This window comes from Colossoma macropomum, unplaced genomic scaffold (assembly GCF_904425465.1).
Source record: "Colossoma macropomum unplaced genomic scaffold, Colossoma_macropomum, whole genome shotgun sequence".
NCBI classification, from domain to species: Eukaryota; Metazoa; Chordata; class Actinopteri; order Characiformes; family Serrasalmidae; genus Colossoma; species Colossoma macropomum.
In genome coordinates, this window is record NW_023494797.1 from 5,958,626 (window position 1) to 5,981,524 (window position 22,899).

At 38.9% G+C, this 22,899-nt stretch overlaps 1 protein-coding gene across 2 annotated transcripts; it reads right to left on the bottom strand.

Annotated features, from left to right (window-relative positions):
* Positions 1-2,703: 2,703 nt before the first annotated feature.
* On the bottom strand, positions 2,704-21,012 carry nap1l4b (nucleosome assembly protein 1-like 4b). 2 transcript variants are annotated; one of them, XM_036584124.1, is made up of 15 exons: positions 20,889-21,011; positions 19,516-19,566; positions 18,239-18,335; positions 16,957-17,098; positions 14,727-14,810; positions 13,289-13,420; positions 10,347-10,418; positions 9,840-9,979; positions 8,559-8,704; positions 8,459-8,478; positions 6,882-7,001; positions 5,640-5,675; positions 5,508-5,555; positions 5,147-5,179; positions 2,704-3,517 (listed from the first exon to the last, which is right to left on the bottom strand). In XM_036584124.1, the coding sequence occupies exons 2-14, from the start codon at positions 19,541-19,543 to the stop codon at positions 5,174-5,176; spliced, it is 1,071 nt and encodes a 356-aa protein (XP_036440017.1). In that variant the 5' UTR covers positions 19,544-19,566; positions 20,889-21,011; the 3' UTR covers positions 2,704-3,517; positions 5,147-5,173. The 2 variants fall into 2 exon arrangements, with proteins under 2 accessions (XP_036440017.1, XP_036440016.1); XM_036584123.1 differs by lacking the exon at positions 5,147-5,179 and having other exon boundaries at positions 20,889-21,012.
* Between the last annotated feature and the right edge of the window lie 1,887 nt (positions 21,013-22,899).

The window sequence follows — 22,899 nt, forward strand, 5'->3', positions numbered from 1 at the left end:
TCATTCCGCCTCCCATAGGCAAATCCAGTCAATCACACGGCTCATCTCAGAGGGAGAGAGCGAGAGAGAGAGAGAGAGAGAGAGAGAGGAAGGAAATGAAAGAAGGGACAATGATAATGAAGCAGTGAGGAAGAGACATGTTCATCCATCTCTAATTCTGCATCAGTTCATTAGCAAGACACTATGTTAGCATGAGTGGACAGCAGAAGTCACCTTGGCTTTTCTCCTCTCTGTAACTTGCTCAGAGGGCATATGTGCCCAACACCTCTGATATACAATCAGTCTTTGCCTTCCATACTGTAACAGTACACATGTAGAGGCTGGAGAAAGCAGTCTAGACCTGTTCCAGTACATACAGTAGTCAAAAGTTTAGAATGACCGAATGTATATTTTACCTTAAAGCGAATTTAACTGTTATTTCAAATTTTCTGCATAATTCAACTGAGATGTAAACCAAGTCATTCAGGGTGGTTTGATGTGAAATGCTTTGTTCTAGAAAAACTTACAGACTCTTTACAGTGGTGGTGATAGGAACCAGGGGTTGCGATGTCCACTTATAGCTATTATATTTGCTATACATACTGACCAGTGAACCTACACGTGTCTTCTAAGTTTCATATGTAATATTGTTATTGATGAAATAGTAGTACATCTGAAAAGTTTTCTTTAGGGACTACTTTGCCTGCCTCGCATGTACCTCTGTGCCGTAAATGGACTTAAAATATATACGTTTTAATCTGAAATCTTATTGCAAAACTATCGTTAAACAAAAAAGGTCTCAGGCATCAGGCAGAATATGCATAATCATTCCTTGTCGTAACTTTGTGATGTAGCTTTTAGAGTTGTTAAACTCTTCAGACATCTGGTTCCTATCGCCACCACTGTAAACAATTCTGACTAGGTAAGTTTCTGTAGAATGGAGCATATCACATTTCTCATGTTTTTTAATGTGATAATTACAATAAGCATATTTGGAGCTACTTTACACTTTCACTAAACACTTGTTGACTGGTACAGTAGCTGTCTAAGCCTGCAAGTACGTAACTGGGATTTATAGCTGGCATGTTCTTTATATATAATTTTCCGGTTTCTGCTCATCTTGCTCTCCATCAAAGGGAAAATGACAAAGCATGTGATTCCTGACACTGTCTCATTAAAGGATGATGTAAGCAGGCCTGTATGAATTTATACTGTACATCCGACAGCATGGCTTTTCACCTCTAGGCCAGGCTACAGGATGTACTTGTCCCTGATATAGTGACAATACATGCGATAATGAGATACAGGCATAATAATAATGGCGATGATACCACAGAGTATACTATTACACAAAGTATAAACGCACTACACGAGGTAAGATGTTTGGAAAAGGCCAGCATCACTGAATTTGACCAGAGCAAAGCCTTCACTTTAAAGGCTATTCATAAATTTTCTATTAGTCTCAACTGACAGCTTGGCTCATTGGAACCGTTCTTGTAAAATTGCAAATTCCTCCCACTTGTCGGCTGGAATTGACTGCATGTCTTTGCAATAATAGTCCTAAATGATGGTAATTCCTTGAGCCTGATGAATTACTTGATGTTGCCTTTGGTTTGGAGATAATACTTTGACATTTATTTTAAAATAAAATTTACCTTGTATGAACCAGCACTGATTAGATGGCCACTTACATGAACAGAGATGGTGGTTACATCCACTTACATGCTTTTTTTAGTCAGTGTTTTTATGTACATTTCTTAATGATGTTTTTTTAAAGGCTTCCTAGTTTGTTGTTTTCCAGTATTTTGGAGTCTTTGAAACACTGCATGGTTTGTTACTGTTCAGCCTTTTTAACAAACTCAATTAAAATTGGTAGATTACTTGATTACTAACATAATCCACACTGACACTGCTAGTCTTCATTAAATATCAGGACATCTGTACCAAAATCGTTCTACCTCTGCCAGGAGGCTAGCAATGGGTCAAAAATACTTTCAAAATCAGACACAAAAGCAAATCACTGACCACATAATCAAGACTCTGACTTGGCTGAAGAGGAGAGTCCACAAGCGAAGACTGAAGAATATCTCTTTCATCTCAAAGTTTAGATTTCTTTCCTGTTTTCATATCACATCGATATTTTTCCACAGACCTTTATCTTTATGAAGAATGCTGGAAACACTGCTTGATCAGAGCAGTGTAGCTTTGGCAATTCTTTTGCTTCCTTTGCTACTGACACTATTTCTCCATCCCAACGATAATTTCCGGCCATCATCTACCTGGAATGACATCTTCTTTAAACACATATGAAACACAAGACTTCATCCTCAAACTCTAAATTAACAGTCCTGTGCTTTGTTTCTGAGAGCACCACACTGGATCTTTTAATCTTTGTAAAGTCAGAATGATCTAGATCTAATGATGCAATTGTACAATGCTACATATTTCATTTCCTAAACATTTGAGTTTTACTGTGGAACCTGAACTGTACTGCCAAGACTTAACCATGTCCTACTACACTGCCATCTGGTGGTTAAAAGCTGTTAGAAGCTGTTCACCCTCCCTTTGTAGAACAAGCCTGACTGCATGTTTTTTTCATGGTCATAAATCCTAATAAATCTGGGCTAAATGAAATGAACCTGCATGGTATATATTCCAGTTAAGATTGTGGTTGGGAGGGGGAGGAGGGTGCAAAAAATAATAATAATAAAAAAAACTTACACATTTTGGCAATATTCATGTTTAATTCTTTAGTAAGCATTTGGGGCAGTAAAGCAACAGCATTGTTGTTAAATGCTGGGGGCAGAGGCAAACTCCACAGGGCACAGTACATACAGCAGAGAGACCACTCTCTCACGCTCTCGCAGAGGTCCACCAGGGCCGCAAGAACAATCTGTCTAGTTGAAAACCATTAAAAAAAGCAAAACTCATATAAATAACTTCAGAGAAAGTGGAACTAGATTTAAAAAGTTTTTTTTTTTGGAATGGAAAAAACTTTTAAGTGGGTTTAATTTCTCATCAATGGTTTCACAACGGAGTAGGCTCACGTCTTCTTGGCATAAAAAACCCTGAGTAAACTATGATACCACGTCAAAAAAGTTAAATTAGCTCAATCAACTTTGGGACTGACTCTTCATTCCAATACAAGGGCCTCTGGAATGTGTTGTTGGATTTGAAAAGAAGATCAAGAAATCGAAACGTTTCTAGAACATCGGCAGTTTGCTCAGAATTCAATAACCCACAGCTGTTAACAGAATTTTGTAGTTTTGTAGTTTTGTCCTACCCACAGTTCATAACACCCTCCGTCCACAGATACAGTCATGGGGAAAATGAAAAGTGGGCAGGACAAATTTTCACATAAGTCATGCAACGTGTTATTCTGTTGTCTGTTGACGTTTTTCACTGTTGCTTTGTGAGGACGGCTGTGCTCTGCAGAAATCAGGCGACGCCGAGCAGGTTCCAGTTTGAGTTACTGTAGGTGGCAGTAGAGGAATCTCTATTACTGCTGTTTGCACTCTGCAGGTTGGGCCTCCCCACTCTAGGGAGGGAGGAGGGGAGAGGGAGAAAGAGGGAGGGAGAGAGAACACCACAATTAGAACATTACCACTATCCAAAGACTAGAACTAGTAGAGCATGGGAGGGAGAAAGGAAGATTAAAAAAGGAGGTATATATGACACAAAAGAGTGGTACAAAACCAAAATGTAATGCTTTTTTGTCATATGTGTACCGTTCTATGGCTCTCAGCAAACATCCTATAGAAAAGTGCTCCTTATGCTGCTTTTAAGTGCATATTAAGCTGTAGTTTTCTCCGAAGAGGAACTTGTTCACCTGACTGGTCACAATCTGGTGATTTACGTTGGAAGTAAATAAAAAACATGATGGTTGTAAAATACAAAATATTTGATCATTGGCTAGCAATCAGCTAGCCTCTGTGTATTTTAGCCTATACTGTAATAGTTTGTCACTTGGCCAATTTGTGCTGTATCAAAAATTGTGATGCATCCAATTTCAAAGGGAGTTCACATAGCGCCTCCTGGTGAGAAACTCATTTTTCCCAATAAAACCGAGACGACTTGAAAGAAGCACTAATTTTGCTGCTACTGAGGCTCCGCTGCTCTGCACAGTTTCAAATATTCCCTGCCTCAACACCCCTGATTCAGCGCATCAACTGATTTTGAAGTCCTTAATGAGCTGGATCAGGTGTGTAGGGCAAGCAACACTTGAAACTGTGCACAACAGTGGGTCCCCAGGAGCAGCATTAGAGGATTTGAAAATCATTATAGGGATGTGGCATGATATACATCATAGCATATTAAATAAAAGCACCACTCTTTCATTTCTCATATATACCTTCAATGGGGAGAGAGTATATTCGGGCACAGATAGAACCAATCCAGAAAAATGCCCCCCCAAGTGCTCTGCCATGGAGACCTACATCTCTGGCTCAAAACTATCTGCTAAATAGACTCTTTTAGGACCTCAGGTCATTGTTAATGAAAGGTCCTCAGGCATCAAGTTGCACAATTCTCTAATAATTTAAAGGAATGAATAACTATTAAGAGAAAATAGGTATGGACGTAGTTCACCTACAAAACCCAAGAAGAAACTGCTGCTAGTGGTAAGCTAGCTTTTGGCCCAGAAACAGAAGTCTTTGAACAGTTATGAAAATAATGATCCAAGACCGTTTGCACTAAATAATAGCAAAAATGCTTCACTTTCCTGTTTATCAGAATTTTGCATTTTAACAGTGTAATGTTTTCAATACAATTTCCAAAACGATAAAAATCTTATTTAATACAAATCTAATTTTAATTTCAATCTAATTAATAACACTGTTCAGCAGTTCATCTAATGGGTTTATGATGGTTCTAAATAGCACTGATAGAAAAGACAGAAGGACAAGAACAGAAAGGCCTTCTCCAACACTCAGACCCAACAAACGCATTCTAACTCCTAAGAGAGCCTGGACAAGGCCTTCTTTAGACAGACCAAAATAAAGGAAAAAGAAGATTAATGGAATGGGCATCCTAGGGATAGGAACGAAATAGGGTTAACAGTCAGGAAAGTATGGTGGTGAAAGGATATGATGTGACAACATAGGAACTCAAATGAGGGTCAGCGAGCACAGGACCAGAGTGGAATGAGCTCATGACATTTCTTCCTTACCTAGAAATGCATGAGGTGAGAAATGACTTATGCCTGTAATTGGGGGAGAGTGAGGGTAGGAGGGGGAAGGAGAACAACCAATCACCATTAAAATCTCAAACATTTAAAACAAACTCAAGATGGCTGTATACTGCAAAAAACACAAAAACAGCAAGACTGACAAAAACAGGACCATTGTGACAATGACAAGTACTCAAAAACACAAACATTTGATTTGTCAGACAGTAGGGAACAGGGATGTGCATTCTGAATAATTCTGATATTCAAGTACCCATAAGAATTAATGACCAGATAGCATATAAAGAATTGATTGGTGAGACAGTACTACTAATTAATTCCTTGTCCTAATTTCAAAACCAACCTTAGAATCTCCCTCCTCCTCCTCTTCATCCATTTCATCATCTTGGTCCTGTTTCACAAAACATATTTATCATCAGAGACATTAAAACATGAAGGAACACATTAGTTATTAATGTAATAGACTCACACATACCTCCTCTTCACCCTCATCAAGCTCTTCTTCCTCAAACTAAGGACATACACACAGACAAATAAAAAATCATGAGCACTGCCATAGCATTATACATCTACACATACAAAACATGCAAAATTATTAGCAGTCGTTACATCATTCCAACCCAACACACAAGCACACACTGCTGCATTAAGCATGTTTAACTCCATCTTTTTTTTAAATTGTCCACTTTAAGTCATTAAAAGTTTCCCTAAAAGTAGCTGGGCCGTGTGCACGCCCACGTTGGGCATTAGGCACAGACGATCTTTAAAAATAATTAGCAAAATTTAGTTCATCATTGGCTTTCTCATTGCTGATATCAGATTACACTGAACCACCTCCCAGGCCTATTCTGTACGGTTAAAATGTATCAGCATGTGGAATTGGAGCATCTGTGAGCTACCGTGTCTCAAGTGCTGGACTGTGATTGTTTTTGATGTGCACAAATTCAGGACGGGATTCAGATTGCTGAGAACTTATTATTGACTTCTTTCATCAGAGTAACAATAAAAAGTGACTGAAGTGTATATTCCTATGCATTTGATTGCTGGCTTAAAATGGTGATGTTTGACCGAAAATAACACAAATCTATTGACTTTTCGGTTTTGGTAGATTATCTTCTTTACGTCGAAAGATGTGACAAAGGCATCCAGAAACTCCATTTGACTTAGCATCATAGGTTTAAAAATCTGTGAAAAAATAAATATTTCAGCAAACAAGTTTATACATTTCAATTGCCTTAATTGCATGTCACCTTAACCCCAGAAATAAAAATGAGCCATTTTAATTTGGTCTCGTTATTTGAAATAGAACACAGAAAGTCACCATTCTCCTTTTTGCAACCGAAAACTGAGCATTTGTAAATGAGCGCCATCTCTTAGCAGCTATAACGTTAGTCAAGCAGAGCGATGTGGAGTGTGTGAAGCGTAGGAGGGTCAGTTGATTTCACATCTCATGAACACGCAATCTAAGTTACCTTATGATTCGCCATAGTTGATTAGTGTTATCTGTGACATGTAACACCAAGCCAAATAAAGTATAATTCCTAAATAGTGGTCAGGGGCTACTATACGAACAAATTTTATTTAGATGTCATTTTATGCACTCTGCAGTGCCCAATAAATGTTGGACTAAAGCAGAGGTATGAAAATAATCACATACTTCCTGGAGGAAAAATACTGTGCTGGGCATTTAAATTTTTAAGGAGAAATGTTCACTTACGCTCTCATCATCCTCCAGCGCCTCCCCAGTGAAGTACAGCACAGCTCTTGGTACTATCCTCTCCCTGAAGAAATGGCCAATTTCAAAATCTGTGGCTAGAGTGAACTCAGAGTCCTCATCCTGTCAGAGTACATGAAAAACGAAACAGGTTCACAACACAACGCTGCATCAATACTCTAAAAATCAATTAAACTTAAATATTTAATTGAGTTTACATTGAGTCAATGTTATTCACAAGATTTCCTATTAAAAGAGACTAAATGTACCAGCTAAAAGTGCTACACTAACTACCACCAACAGTAACTACTGAAGATGCTGAGGTATAGTGTACGACCACCTATGAAAAGGTAGTAATTTATGCTAAAACACCAGTACAGTTTTATGTGATGGCATTTTTCTACTAGGCAGTGCAGTACTACACAGTACAGTTACTATTCTGGAGCCAGACCTCTCTGCCAAAGTACCAGTCACATCACACAACAGAAGTGTAAATTAAGTGGACTGTTTTTTTTTTTTCAAGAAATGGCTGCCATCTCACTTGACTGGCAGTGTTTGACCAATCAATGGTCTGCACTATTTCTAGCTCCATCCATTCGTCTCACATCTGTACGCTTGGTACAACCCGCAAGAAGGGTAACTAAATTAGGGCTGCAACAACTGAACAACATTATACAAAAATCATTGGCAACAAATGAGATGCTCTCCAGAATGGAGATTTAAAAAAAATCAGTTTCATGTGTTTTCATGTGGATAGATGTTTTTTGAAAAAAGCTGACATCGTGCACATGGTTAATGCTGTTTCACGTGTAGTGAGCATGCTTCAGGACACTGTGTGTCTAACACGGCTGATGACCGGACTGTTTCTGTGTTCTCAGTAATATCAGGTTTGATTATATGATGTTACTGTCATTAGAAGAGAAATAATTTGACTAGCAATGTGAAGGTTTTCTAGAATTTAACTACCTCAATGGTATTTGGGCTGCCATGTAAGATTGGTTGTTCTTTTGTTATTTATGCACTTTTCAGACTAAACAATATAGTGTTTATTAGGACAGTGCAAAAGGTTTATATCAGTAGTTTATATAAGTAGTTTTTAACAAATATGATCTAGTAGATAGGGTCCTTGTATTTTTAAATTGTTGAAAGAAAAACGACAAGAAATACTTAGTTAGCGACAGACTACTAGCTGTAGTTTTTATTTTCCAGCAGCAATAAGGAACTGATTAATCAATTATAGAAACTGTTAATCGCAGCACTAAACTAAATATAACATAGGTACTCGGATATGATACTATGACGGGTTTGTAATTTGTACCGTTCCTTACCGTATTGCCCAGTTTTAAAACATCATAAGGTACAACAAATGTTTTTTCTGCTCACATCAGAAGACTTTTATAGGATCAGTTTTAACATTTGTGACTGCTTAGTTATTTGGTATAAATGCGAAAGGTCAGGCACAGCTACAATATATTTTGAAACTGAGCTCTAAGATCATCAGAGTGCCATTTAGAATTGTATAAAATGGTGTCCTCTGTAAAGCCTTATCTGTGTAAGTCAATGCAGGGAAACAGACTTACCAATTCACTATCTGGAGAAACTGTGAAGGAAAAAAAAAGAGAAAATGATGTTACAGGTTGCAGGCTTGTTATCTAAACAAAATGCACTGAAGTTTTGTACCTTTAATGGGGTTGAAGAAGTTGAAAAAGGAGTCAGTGGGCACTTGTTTAGTGACCGTCCTTACGATGCCCCGGCCCTTGTGCTTCTGCTTCTTCTTGATTGTTTTGACTGTAACATCTTTGCCTTTGCACCAGTCAATCTCACATCTGCCATCAGCAGGACAGGAAAAATGACAGGGTGTTCAGTGCTAGTTTGCATAGCAGGCTCTACAGTTCAGCAAACATTTTTTTTCACTGATCTCTCACACCTAGACAACTGGCTTGTGGTCAGCTTTACATCACACACATCGCTCAGACTGGAACTGAAGATTTAAATTGTTTAACTTAAAAAAATTGTACTAATTGTACCTAAAAAAACGGTGCTACCAGATGATGTGCTAGGGCGACAAACTGAAAAAGTTGGTACTGGTGGAAAAGTTAGTCTGGAGAACTGCTTAGTATAAAGTATAAAAATGAACAAAAAGTTCACTGTGTAGCGAAATGCCACAATCAGCCATTACAGACAACAGTGCTGGGCTGAATTCTGCCCCATCCCAACAAAATCTGGCTCGTCACACAGGCATGGATGCTAGATAATGTTTGAGATTTCTTTGTTTCTATTTTTAAACATATAACTTCAGTTAAAACATTCAAGACTAACAGTTATCCATAAAAAAACCCTATAAACATGCTCTGTGGTGCATGACGTGTGCATGTGACAGTCAGCTGCATTTCAGCACATCCCCGGTCTGCCTGCAGAGTTCAACTACACAGTGAAGTTTTGTTCATTTTTTATAGTTCACAGCAAGTCATACTGTGTCCTAAACCATAGTGACAAGTCTGTGCATCCTTAATGAAGACATGGACGCAGTTTGAGCAGGTTGAGAGAAGTTTTGAGGATGTACATATGGAAAGATGTTGGTGACTATTGACTTGTAACGTTTGTTAGTAATGTTAGCCTCACAGCTCCAGTTCTTAACCAAAGAAGAAAAAACTGGATTCCAAACATGTCTTGGCTGATTAATTAAATCTAAAGAAAGTGGGAAAGCTGTACGATTACCACTTATTTGCCAAATTAATTTGCTGAACGGTGACAACTGAATGTCAACTGCTACTATGTTAAATTACATTTACTTCAATTACAAAAACAAAACAAAAAAATTAAAATTATTTAAAAATGCACACATTCAAACAGCACAAATGGTTGACATGCTCATCGCTGTATTAATAAAGCCTGAGACAGGAATATAATTTACATCAATTAATGACATTTACATCCCTCTCATCTCACTCAGACACATACCCCTCACAGTCAATAATCTCCGGCCCTTCAAATGAGAACGGATCCTCAGCTTCTGGTTCAGACTTCATCTTGTACATTTTTGTGAGGACGGTGTTTTTAAAGTAGTTGTTAGGTTCAAAGTGAAACTCTAATGTAAAACTCTGCCAAAAGAAGATAAACCCACAAAGACACACACATATAAACACAATGCTCTCACTGGGTGTACTGTAAACAACCCTGCAGAAGGCTATCATAAGTAACACAAGCAAAATATGAAAAAAAAAAAAAAATTTCCAAGACAGACATTTAAATAAATTACAGTAAACTTGCTTGAAAGGCATGTCCTTAAACACAGTGTTTTCAAATCACAGATTAAAAGTTAGCCTTGGACTAGGCATTGCCAGTGGGAGGGAATTATCTTTTGCACAGGCTGCTAGACTTAATTTATGTATAAAAAGAGTCCCATAATAACCCCTGCTGGCTACAAAATGAACAATAAACCGAATACAAAATTGGATCTCTCCTTACCATAGGCTCATCAGGACCAGAAAATATTACTTTTATGTCTTGTAGATGTCTAAGTATTGGCTCATCGTGTTCCTGGAAGAAAGAAAGGTAGAGTTATTGACTGGTCAGAAGAGCACCTTGCCGGGTCTGCACACTTTCCTAAAATGATCACATATGTTTCTCACTGTTTCCCATATCACATTATACTTCAAATACTATCGACTGTCCTCGCATACTGTACTATAACAAGTGACACACACAATGTGACAGGGAATAGGCTTACAAAAAACAATTGAAGATTTAATTCCAAGGGGCTGTATCCATTTGAAAATCTGACAATTTTATATGTACCATTTCTGAAATAAGCCGACACAACACAAAACTTTTTATTTCTCTAATAAAAGTGGCATTAATTATATTATAGCACTGGCATTTCTTGTATGTGTAAAGCCAACTCTACAAGGTAATTTAAGAAAATAAAAGAAAAAAATTGGTCAATTTGGTATGAAACTCTTCAATTCTAAAACTCTGCAGTCTTAGAACTGCGTGGGCACAATGAGACTGTTTACATACAAGACTGTGATTAAAAACCACTGTCATCATTACTGTGACAATTTAGAGTTTCAAAATGAACTAAAAATAGCTGGGCAATACTACACACCACTGCTTTCCAAGTACCTTAACTTTTTAGGTGTTATCTGCTGTTATCCTAAACCTTTTCACCCAAAAAAGTACCCCCCCCTCTGAGTTTGATCACAGCAATGCTACAGGTGTCTGTGGCTGTGAGTCCAAGACAGCATAACTGGCCTCGTTCTCGTTGGGTGGTTAGAAACAGCATCAGATTCACTTAATTTTGCCAAGTATGCTACATATACAACAAATGTGTCTTGGTAAGTGCACACACGCATGACATTTAACGTATTAAAGAAACTGTAAACAAATATTCAAAACAAAATAAAACATTTAACTAAGGGGCAAATAAAATAAAAACTAAACTGGAATATATAATAAAAAGAATATGAGAGCAGATATAAGAGCCTATGTAAAAGGAGCTAAACAAGATGAATGTGAAAATGTGCATATGTGCAGTGTCTGAGGAGACATAATACAGTAATCACCACATACAGCATAGGAAGGAAGACCTTCTCCATCATCACTCTGCGTGATGCTAGCCAACACACGCATCTGTTCGCTGACATCACAGAAGTGTGTTAAGCTATCCAACGATGTTGTGTTAGTAGCAGTTTGAAATGAAGCAGTGGTTGGCCTCACGTGTCTGAGGAAACACATGCTAGCCTTTAGCCTGCCAGCTTGGGAGCATCATGTGATGGAGGAGACTTAACTAGCAGGTAGGACACAGCCATGACTAAATTGGGGAAAAACTGAAGTAGAAAAAACTCCCTCTACAGGTAATTACATAAAACATGTCAGAAATATAATTGGAAGCCAGCAAAAAACACAACAAACACAACTACACATGGACGTGAGCAGTCTAGTCCGGATGTATAACCTTTAATAATAATATAAATGTCATTAATCCGTGTAAAATTAGGTGCATAAATGCCCTTGGCCCCAAAAATTAGACATATTTTACTCTTTTTTCCCCCAGGTTAATATACTTGTTCTTTAAAAGACATCTGTCATGAGTGCAAGGAAAAAAATGCTTTAATTCAGCATTTGCATGGGGGAGACTGTACAGCATCATGTAGCAGAGCGATACTAAAGCATGCATCTAAACAAGTTCAAGTTAATTTTGACATGCTACTTGTCTGAATTTAATGTAATAACATTTTCAACATAATCTTGCTTAGAACCAGTTTTCTACCTCTTCACAAGTCTAGGCAAGTAATGTTAGCTGAGGTAACAGACCATTAGCATTTGTCTCTTTATCTAAAAGGCTAACTGCCTTTCTCTGTGTAAATTTCAAGCCACATGTGATCTACTGTGGCTTTCTGTGGTCTCAGTATGGCTTTAACTTAAAGTTGTAGTAGCAAAATGCTCAGTGGGGCACTGAGAAATTGAACAGTGCTCAGAATCACAGAGTGCAGCCCCCCTTCGACACAGAGTGTTGGCGCCATTGCACATCACAAGGTTGAAAAGTCTGTGCGACGTCTTTGTTGTGCGGAGGCCTTCTATACTTAAACTGTTAGAACACAAAGAGACTGCTGTAAAGGTCTAACCACAGACCAGGATGCAACTGGATGCTTCAGAATGGTAAAGGTTTACATTCACAGCCCTGTTTTGCTTTGTGAGTGTATGGTGGTTTATTGATTGTGCTATCTTGCTGACATAGCAAAGACACACGAATTTAGTGCTAACTGTCCTATACAGACTCCTCCATCGCAGACATCTAAGCAACATGACCTTATCTTAGATTTGTCCTATAACTCAGTTTTGTATCACTAGTCTGATTAAAGTCAGAAAACTCAGCACTCAGAGTTGAAACATCACCCATGTAGTCCAGCAGTATAGTATTAAAGTAGTTTTCAAGAGCTTAACCAAGAACTGATGTATTCAATCAAAAAAGGGATGCAAACATTTGTTCAGAGGGCACATCATGTTAGTAGTTAAACTAAAATACAGAAACTAACCAGGTGTTTACTTGCCTATACAATGTACTGCTAGAAAACACGGCTCACTGTAAACTTGGCATCCAACGACGGCACATTTATTCTTGTTTACATCAGACATGGTGTTTGCTGTGAAATGGGGGGGGTGGGTGTGATTATTCTGGCATGAGGGGGAGGCACTGCTTTGCCATGACATAATAATGAGAAAGAAAATCCCAACAACCTATTGAATTACACACCTTGTTTTGAAAGGAAAATACACCAAAACATCAGAAACTTCACATTTTGCAGTTTTTCGAATGGAATATACCGTGACAAGTAAAGTATATTTGAACTGACAATTAAAATGTTGGCTTGTTTAGTTAAATAAAAAAATACAATTATTATGCTCACCTGAAGCATGTCGCTCAGCATGTCCACACTGCGGAATATGGTGAGCCAGAATTCCGGAATTCCTTTGGGGTTCTCCTCGGCAGCGGCCTCCTCCTTCGGCTCCTCTATAGAGGCTTTCTTCTGTAGCTCGTCCTGAAAAGGTCGGCCAGGCTCAGATTACACACCTTACTCTTAACCACAAAGAGAAGGCTGCGTTCTTTGGTGTGCACAGACTCTCTAGAAAGTGTCTCGGTAACAGGATCGGGCCCTCCACCCCTCTATATAATCACAGTCATTAAAATATGAAAGGATCTCTTATCAGCCGATCAATACATACAGGTCTCATTAAAAGCTCTTCCTAGATCAGCTCTCCTATACTCTGGCACATATGTAAAAAGATTTTCAAGCTTGTAAAACTGAATGCATTCAAAAGTTCAGTCTGTTGGAACAGGTGTGAACTAGGTGTAAACATAAATATGCCATTTTCCTTCAAACCTTAGTGCAGTACTTCTATTTATTTCCTAAGTTTAACATATTGCCAAAAAAAACAAACAAACAAACAAAAAAAAAAAACATAAAATGCGGCATAACTTTTGCACAGACCACTATGTTTTTCCCCTATATGACAAATTCAGCAAATAAAAGATACATTGTACATTAACTGTGAAAGTGTATTCTCTGTGTTTTTCTTGCATGATTTTAAAAAATTAAAAGATTTAGGAATCCTATGCTTTATTTTATTTCACAGTTCAGAAAGCCTGCAGTGCCCTCTATTAAAGATTCTCAGCTCCAGTCATAATTGCAAATAGGTATATATGATAATTATGGATTAGTATGTACAATATAATTTTTTATGATTACTGTATTGAACATATTGTACATCTTACCATACACACAGTACTACTACTAAAAACATACAGAGAATATAGTTTGTTTAGCTTTAAACATGCAGCAGTTTCTTAAATACAATATTGTGATAATCACCCATTGTTGTCTTGTGATAAGACCATGATAAAAGGTTATGTAATTACTGTAATATATTTTTTTAATATAAATACCCAGGCTACTTACTGTAAGAAGAGATCAGTAAGAGAATTTTAACTGTAATCTCAAAACTAATTATTGCCATTACGTCATCTATAGTAAACTGTTTTTTTATTATTAGCTTTATTGAGTTCAGTCGAGTAACCAGCCTAGTGTGAACCAAGTGCACACCAAAATGTGAAGTTCTGGTGCTGCTCCACCTTCATTATTCTGCCTGCTAAGGTAGAATAAAGTCCACACTTTCCAGTACTCAAACCAGAGCAATTAAACTAAATATGGGCAGAGCCTTTTAGTACATATAATGCTGCAACACTCAGGCAGCTGGAAAAGCAACTGAAGAAAATCACCAGCACTCAAACCAAAGCAAAAAGTTAGATTTAGAACCACTCTAAAAGTTTAATGGAGCAATACTCACTGCCAGCTCTTCCTCCTCATGGTCACTCTGCCATTCACACTCCTCATCTGTAGGTTCCACTGCACCCGTTACAATTTCTTTCCTCTGGAGCCAAAAAAGAATGCAGAGAGAAATAAAACACCATGACTGGTGAACTGAAAGAGCCTGAACTCGACTGAAGCTTTGTACGCTGATGAGGAAAAAAGCCTGAAAGCCCCAGACAGATTTTTTTAGAAAATTAGTTTTTAGTTCTTGGTTGCAGGCATGCAGTTTTTTGTCCTCAAATAGAGACTTTACCATAACAGTCTTAAGAAAGGGAAAAAGTTGGAAAACTACATCATTCCCACAGTATATATTCCAGGATGTTCCCATGGTTCCTATCTAATTCAAAATGCACATGTCCATAAATCTGCTACTTATTTCCTTGCTGTCACAACAAAACCTCGTATCTCTGAATTTTACAGGAGAGGCAACAATGTTCATAACTTTCATGTACATTAATTAGTGATGCGCTTTAATATCCCGTCATTGCGATAATGATTAAAGCCAGAAATCTTTTAACGCTGTTAACGCATTTTTCTAGCTTGACCATTCGAAGCATCTACACTGGAGCCCAGGTGCTTGCTCGCTGTGTGTTGCTATGACTCCTCAACTGTAGTCCTCTTGCTGAAATGCAGCTTTTAAATGGCGAGTTCCATTACGGGTCTCTTGATGAAACCAAAATTATTTTCATCTACTGTCATGTCATGAATTTGTTTATAAAAGTACATAAAGTTTGAAGTATGATTTCAAGAAAACACACCACTGATGTGGAAATTGGACTTTACTGAATGTGGAAGATGGACTTTACTGGACAGAAACATACAAAAGCAACAGCAGAATGGAAAACTACAGTATGACAGCCCTAACATCAGTGGAATTAAAATTTATTCCAAGTCATTTTGGATCATTTCTGTTGGTCCATTTGTCATTAACATTTCACATAATGTAATGAACAAATGGAGTCAATTTTGACATAATGGCAATAAAATTTGGCTAAACTAAAAACATTGTTTAAACATGCCATAGAATGCATTTTTTCAGCATGTTTAATTGTCTGATGTCTACATAGAAGATATGTGACTTTGGTCAGGGTGAAAAATGCCCAGATGTGGTTTTAGATGCCCATTTGCATCCATATGATTTGGCCCTAGAATAAAACAAGCTGTTTTCCCTTTTTTTGGTGGATTCATGAATAATTTGATAAGCACTGCTCCAATTTACTGGTTTACAGCGAGGGACTGCGACAGCTCACACAGAAGCAATGTGTTGAAATAGACACAGGCAGAAAAATAATATGAACCTCTGTGTACATAAGCTACGTCATCAGACTATTTAGTTAGCTTAAATTAAAGCTGTTAGCTCACTATGAAGCTTTCAATTTAAAATGATCTGGCTTCAACCATCAAAAAGTGGATAAAATTACACAGCATGGTCACTACACAGGTTTTGGTTGGCACTGTGATGATAAAGTTAAAACTACCCCTCTCTATAGTGTCAAGCACTGAGCGAAGCCTGCTCGACGTTGTCCAAGGTTTGAGAAACTGTCTAAAGGGGAACGTGCAGAGAAAACTAACAACTTTAAATTAAAGATTTTTTTAGGATCTTGTTAAAGATGTGTGAGCCTCGGTTAGCTTCCTATTCACCAGATTATTCTGCGAATTTTCCATTCCACCTTAAATGATGCCACGTTACATTCTGGCACCTGTACAAGCTGTAACATTTGAGGTGGAACAGAACATTTGATTAAGAAGCTGGCAAACAGGAAGCCGACTTTAGCCTTGTTTAAAGATGAACATCAACCACACGCACTGACCTTGGCTGGGCCTTCAGAAAGAAAGTTGTAGGTTCCTTGGAAAGGGTGTAAAGTAAAACAAAAACCAAAAAAAAAAACCCTTTACAGCCTGGAACAGTGGATGGTCCACCATTTTCTGCTGTCGCTTCACTTTCATTGTATGTACATTTTGTGGGCGTAGTTTAGAATTTTGGAATTGGCCCGTCTTACCGCCCAATTTCAGGGTTTGTATTTGAAGGAGGAGACAACAATGAGCTTCACAGATTGTCAGTTCTCTGGACTGAACGCTCCGTATTCTAATCTGCCAGTGTAGATGCAGTTTTCCATTCTATGGCACCTTTAAACCAGAAGCTGAATTCCCTTATGTAGTCACTGATAAAGCAGCATTTGTGGGGACAACCACAAAGGCAGACTTACCTTATCAAACAGTGGCTGATAGAGTGCAGCATACTTTCTCTCTAGCTCATGCACCTCTTCGTAAAATTTGGCTTCTATGTGCGCGCTCTTGACCTGTAGATTCTTTAAGGCGTTGACTCTTCTCTTGACAGATGCGGGTAAACTGCAAGGAAAGGAGAAAGAGAACACATTTTGTGAGCAGATGGGCATCTACTACTGCACAGCTGGACAGGTCAGAGTACCTGCTCTCTAGGGCATTCAGATGGGTCTGAAGCTGCGGACTGAGACAAAATCTCTACCTTACTGTGAAATACTATACTGAATGATAAAAGATGTGTATTGCATTTCGCTACATCAGAGGTTGGATGAATGTCATGAATGTAAGGCCTAACTAGGACGCAGATATTACATGCATGTGCCAGTTAACCACAAACATTTATACATCACAGAGCACAAAAGGGAGTGTTTTATAAACACACAACCTGCTTTTTACAACAGCTTTGCAAAGCAGAGAAAAAAAAAGTGAAGCAAAGAATCCCCGAACATTACCTTAAATAAGCTTTTAATATTAGCAATTTCTTTTGCCAGCTGTTCAGCAATTATTTTTACTTGGCAACCTACAACAATACAGTGGAACAACACAGGTACAGTGGAAAAACAAGCTGTTATAAGATACAATGACACAGGTAGAATGCTTTTCAACCAATCAGAAACAGTCAGAAACAGGTGGTTAGTAACTATATTTACTCAGTTACACGCACTCACTTTTAATGAGTATTTTTTGTGTGGAAAGGAATCTACTTTTTACAGGTGTACAGTTACAGTCGTTCACATGAAGTTACTAAATCCAGTGGCACAGCATCTGTACTGCTCTGCCACTGGTCACAAATCTTACTTTTGCGGTATTGTTTTATTTTAGATCAAGGCAAAAAATAGAGCCTAACAAACTTCAGTTCCTTTGCTGACAGCATAAACGAGTTCCAATACAGACCTAAAGGAAAGTATGAATGAAGGAGCTCCAAAGGAGTTCTATAAATTACTCAGTAATTAAGTTGTTACTGGACCTGGCACTTCAGTACTTGTACTTAAGTTATTTTTGGAAAGGTATTTATACTTTTTTACCCAAGTAACAATATTTTTATATTCACCTCTTATTTGTCGTATCTAACTGTTGTATATAAGTTTAGCAGTTTACTGGAAATGCCAGCACATTTTATTTGATAAAGGTGGCGTCAGCGCCTCAAGAACACAAAAAAAAAAAAGCAAAAACAAACGGAAAAAAAAACAACAAATCTGTCCTGACCTGTCCATAACAGAAGGAGTGTGTGTGACGCTGTCTAGTCTGTCCTGAAGAGCCGCCAGTGCTTGTGGGTTCTGCATCACTTGGTCGCCCACCTTACCTGCAGGTGTACAGTACAGTTATCAGCACATAGAGTAAATATTCAACTCACCAGAAAATTTCCATGCAGCCAGTTAAAATAACAGGTTTGAAATAGGCACCTAAGCCGAGAGAAAAGTCAGAACTAAAGTCTACCTGAAGTATATGAAGGTACTTTCTTAGACAAAGTGTCCTAAAGGCTTCCTCTAGACTTTCCTTTGAGTATTATTACCACAGTTATTTTTTTCACTGATTTCTCAAAATTTCTAGGTAATTATGCTTAAGATGTAAACTAAATCATCCAGAGTGGTTTGATGTGAAATTTGCCATCTAGAGAAACTTAGAGAGTCATAATTGTTCACAGTGGTGGTGATAGGAACCAGACGTCATAAGCGTTCAATTCCTCCAAAAGCTCCCTCACAGAAAGCTTTTACACGCAATAATTACCAATTTGCAGCCTGATGCCAGAGACACTGTTTGACGACAGTTTTGAGAAGGTTTTTAAAGCCTTGCCCTATTTGACCCTAATGGCCGAGATATACATGCAGGTCATCGTAAGGTACAATAGTCCCCAAAGTAAACATAAGTCCCGCCCCCATTTAGAACTCAGAAGACACATATACGTTTACTGGTAAATAGTATTAGGATAGTAAATGTTTTCCCCCCAATCATCGTCACTGTAAAGAAATCTGAGTTAGTTTCTGAGACAAGTTTTTCTACAGTGCGGCATTTTACATCAAAACACCCTGAATGACTTTGTTTACATCTCAACAACTGAACTATGCAGAAAATTTAAGAAAAATCAAAGAAATTCCCTTTAAATACGTATGTACCAGAGTCAGCCAGAGATTATACTCAGCTCTGCTAAACAGCACTACATTCTGTTACAATGCTGGGATGTACAGATTTCTAACGTATCTCCACATCTGCGTGGAAGGCAGATTGGAGAGGGGGATCTAATTGCCGTAACGTCTTGGCAGCTATTATTGTAGTCTTCATGAAACTTTTAGACTGAAACTTTACACTAGCCTTGCCAGAATGGCATCTCGGAATAATCATTCATAAGACACAGAAGAAACGACAACTGTCCACCTGCTGATAAATTTTTCAGCAGCTAAGACAGCCACAGAATGGTCTGCTCTTTCCCACAACAAATGATGGAGACAATTGAGGATCTGACTGAGGTATCGCAGTTACTTTACCTTTGGCTTCGTTCTTGTCGCCTTCCATCTTGTAAGGACAGCTCAAATGTTCTGTGCAGGGGGACAAATACATTAATGAACTGAAGTATTATTTGTAAAATGGCTTAAGGCTGGTAAGCCAGGTGTGGCAGACTAACAAAAGGCCTGAAGCAAAGAATAAATGCTCTTACCATTCAAGCTTAGGCTTGAACAGGAATTTGCAGTACTGCACAAACAACCACCAAACATTATTTATTTAACTAGATTAACAGATTTCCTATTAGTTACCACGGCGTTCATAATATTCAGTCACACACGCAGGATTAACTGACAAGACTTTGTTATTTTTTGACCAACATTGACGTTTTTTCAACGAATGTTATTCCAAACGGCTGTAATGTTTTGAAACAGTCAGGCATTCATGCAGGGAAACTGCTAGCGCAACCCGATGACGCAACTCGGCTAACTTTGTTAGCAGTGTAGTACATAAGTAGAGGCTACGTTCCAACTTAAACCTAAAACTTAAATCTGCTTGAGCTATTTTCAAAACCATTCATCCGCTATTAAATAAAAGTTACTGCGCTGTACCTTTTACACATCTAACGCGGTGGCTATGTACGGGTAACATCGACAAAAGGAATTCTGGGCGTAGCCAGATGCTCTAGCTAGTTAGCTAGCCAGCTAACAAGCAACTTAAATTAGCCACTGCCGATTTGTCCTAGTTAGCTGGCAACGTAAACGGTGTAATATTTTATTGTAGCGGAATAAGGATAACTGACAGCACAGAGCAACAAACTGACCTCATGTGTGACAAGTGTCAAACCACAAAGTGACTACGCAGGTGGCGAAGCTAGCTAGCTAGCTAACATTTACCGCTAGCCGGATATAGCCAAGGAACCACGAAGCTGAAGTTAGCTTCTTATTCGCATTTTCCCCGTTCCACCTTAAATGGTACATCAAGTAACTTCTTTCGTCCGAGGCGCCGGAATGTAACTTCTGTACTATTTAAGGTGGAACGGGAAATTAACGCAAGAGCTGGGGAATAGGAATCCAACTTCAGCCTCGTGAAGGAGCCTGCTTCTCTGTGTAAGTTATTCTGCACTCAACCGCATAAACAGTTCGTCTGGTAGACAGACAGCTAACATGATATCTACACCGTTAGGATCTGTTTAGCGGGGGAGTTAGCAGTGTTTGCTAACAAAGCTAATAATGCGACCAAAACATTAGCAGGTGAGAGAGCCCTGACTGACAAAGCTGCTCTTACGCAGCAAAAACCTGACAGAAAACGCTGCAGAGCGCTTTGTTATGGTTCAGTATACTTAACAATAAATCAGGCCTGCGAATTTAGAGAATTAACTGGATTTCGGAAATCTTTGCGAAAATTACTTTCTTACCTTGTCCAGAGCTGTTTTCGTTCACATTGGCAGTTTCAATGAAGTGGGCCGCTTTGAAGCAATGCTGGACCCCATTGGGTCCGGCATCCAAGTAGCGCCGCCTTAACGAAACGTCAAGGATCAGCGGAATGCAGCATCCACACAAGCTCGGATTCTTTCTCTGCAAGGAAAGCAAATGTTACCTTTAACTTAGAGCTGTGTGATGTAATGTGCTGTGCCTCATATACAAATCCAGATGTGGAGTACATTGTAAATATCTGTCAAATGTATATGTATATGTATATGTATGTGTATATGTATATGCATATAGGCGGAATAGATCCACCGACGATGCAATCGCCCTGACCCTGCACACTGCCCTCTCCCACCTGGAAAAGAAGGACACGTATGTGAGAATGCTGTTTGTAGACTACAGTTCAGCATTCAACACAATCGTTCCTTCGAGGCTCAACTGCAAGCTCCGGGATCTGGGTCTGAACAGCACACTGTGCAGCTGGATCCTGAACTTCCTGACGGACCGACGGCAGGTGGTAAGGATGGGAAGTATCACATCCTCCTCTTTGACCCTCAACATCGGAGCCCCCCAGGGTTGTGTGCTCAGCCCGCTCCTGTACTCCCTGTACACCCATGACTGCACTGCTAGACACAGCTCCAACGTCATCATAAAGTTTGCTGACGACACAACAGTTGTGGGCCTGATCTCCAACAATGATGAATCGGCCTACAGAGAGGAGGTTAAAATCCTGGAAAACTGGTGCCAGGAGAATAACCTCTCTCTAAACGTCAGTAAGACCAAGGAGCTGATCGTGGACTTCAGGAAGCAGGAGACAGTACACCCATCGATTTCCATCAATGGGACTGCGGTAGAGAGGGTCAGCAGCTTTAAGTTTCTCGGTGTTCACATCAGCGAGGACCTGACATGGGCAGTGCACACCTCACAGGTGGTGAAGAAGGCCCACCAGCGCCTCTACTTCCTCAGAAGGCTGAGGAGGTTTGGCCTGAACCCCAGCATCCTTAAGACCTTCTACACCTGCACTGTGGAAAGCATCCTGACGGGCAGCATCACCACCTGGTACGGGAACTGTACTGTTCGTGAGAGGAAATCTCTGCAGAGGGTGGTGCGGACAGCACAGTCCATCACCGGGGTTCAGCTCCCTAACCTATTGGATTTATACACCAGTCGCTGCCTGAGGAAATCCAGAAGGATTATGAAGGACCCCTCCCATCCTAGTCACTGTCTGTTCTCTCAGCTGCCGAGTGGTAGGAGGCTCAGAAGCTTAAAAGCCAGAACCAGTCGGCTCAAAGACAGCTTCTTCCCCCATGCAACCAGGCTATTGAACAGCCAGTAATCACTGCTCTGCCCAGCCCAACCCTTCCCATTACACGTACGTGCACCCACTGTACTCCCGCACTTTACTTGCATAGCTGGACTTTGAATACCTATCCAAAGACAATACTCTCCCCCTGCGCTTCCACTTAACTTCCTGTACCTTGCACTTTACTAAATACTCTGCCACCTACTGTACCATCTTCTACCTCCACACCTAGTGTGATTACTTGCACATCTACATAGCATTGTAATATCCATTACTATATATAGTATATAGTTGATTACACTCACTCTACATTCCCAGTGCAATATTATATGTCTCGGTGCAATATTATTATTTTTAAGTTATTGTGTAAGATTATATGTATATATTTTAGTTAAATTGGTTTTATCTATTCTTCTATCCTATCTATAGTTTTGTTTATCTATGTGTAAATACTGTTCTCTGCATAATTTGTGGAACTCGCACTCAAGTTTTTCACTCACCTGTGTCCCTGTACTCTTGTGATGTGACAATAAATCTGATTTGATTTGATTTGATTTGATTTGATAATATGAATGCCTTATGAGTCCTTTTTTCTTTTGGTTTTCTTTTTTCTTTCTGTTTAATATCGCCAAGATGTTAATGTATTATAGAACACATTATATTACATTATATTGCATTATATTATAAGGAAAAAA

What these genes read in the sequence shown, in the direction of transcription:
- nap1l4b (XM_036584123.1), bottom strand. Translation starts at nt 19,543, where the DNA reads ATGGAAGGCGACAAGAACGAAGCCAAAG. An exon ending in CGACAAGAACGAAGCCAAAG is followed by an intron (nt 18,336 to 19,515) that starts GTAAAGTAACTG and finishes GTACACCTGCAG; the next exon opens with GTAAGGTGGGCGACCAAGTG. An exon ending in ACTCCTTCTGTTATGGACAG is followed by an intron (nt 17,099 to 18,238) that starts GTCAGGACAGAT and finishes CTTTCCTTGCAG; the next exon opens with TTTACCCGCATCTGTCAAGA.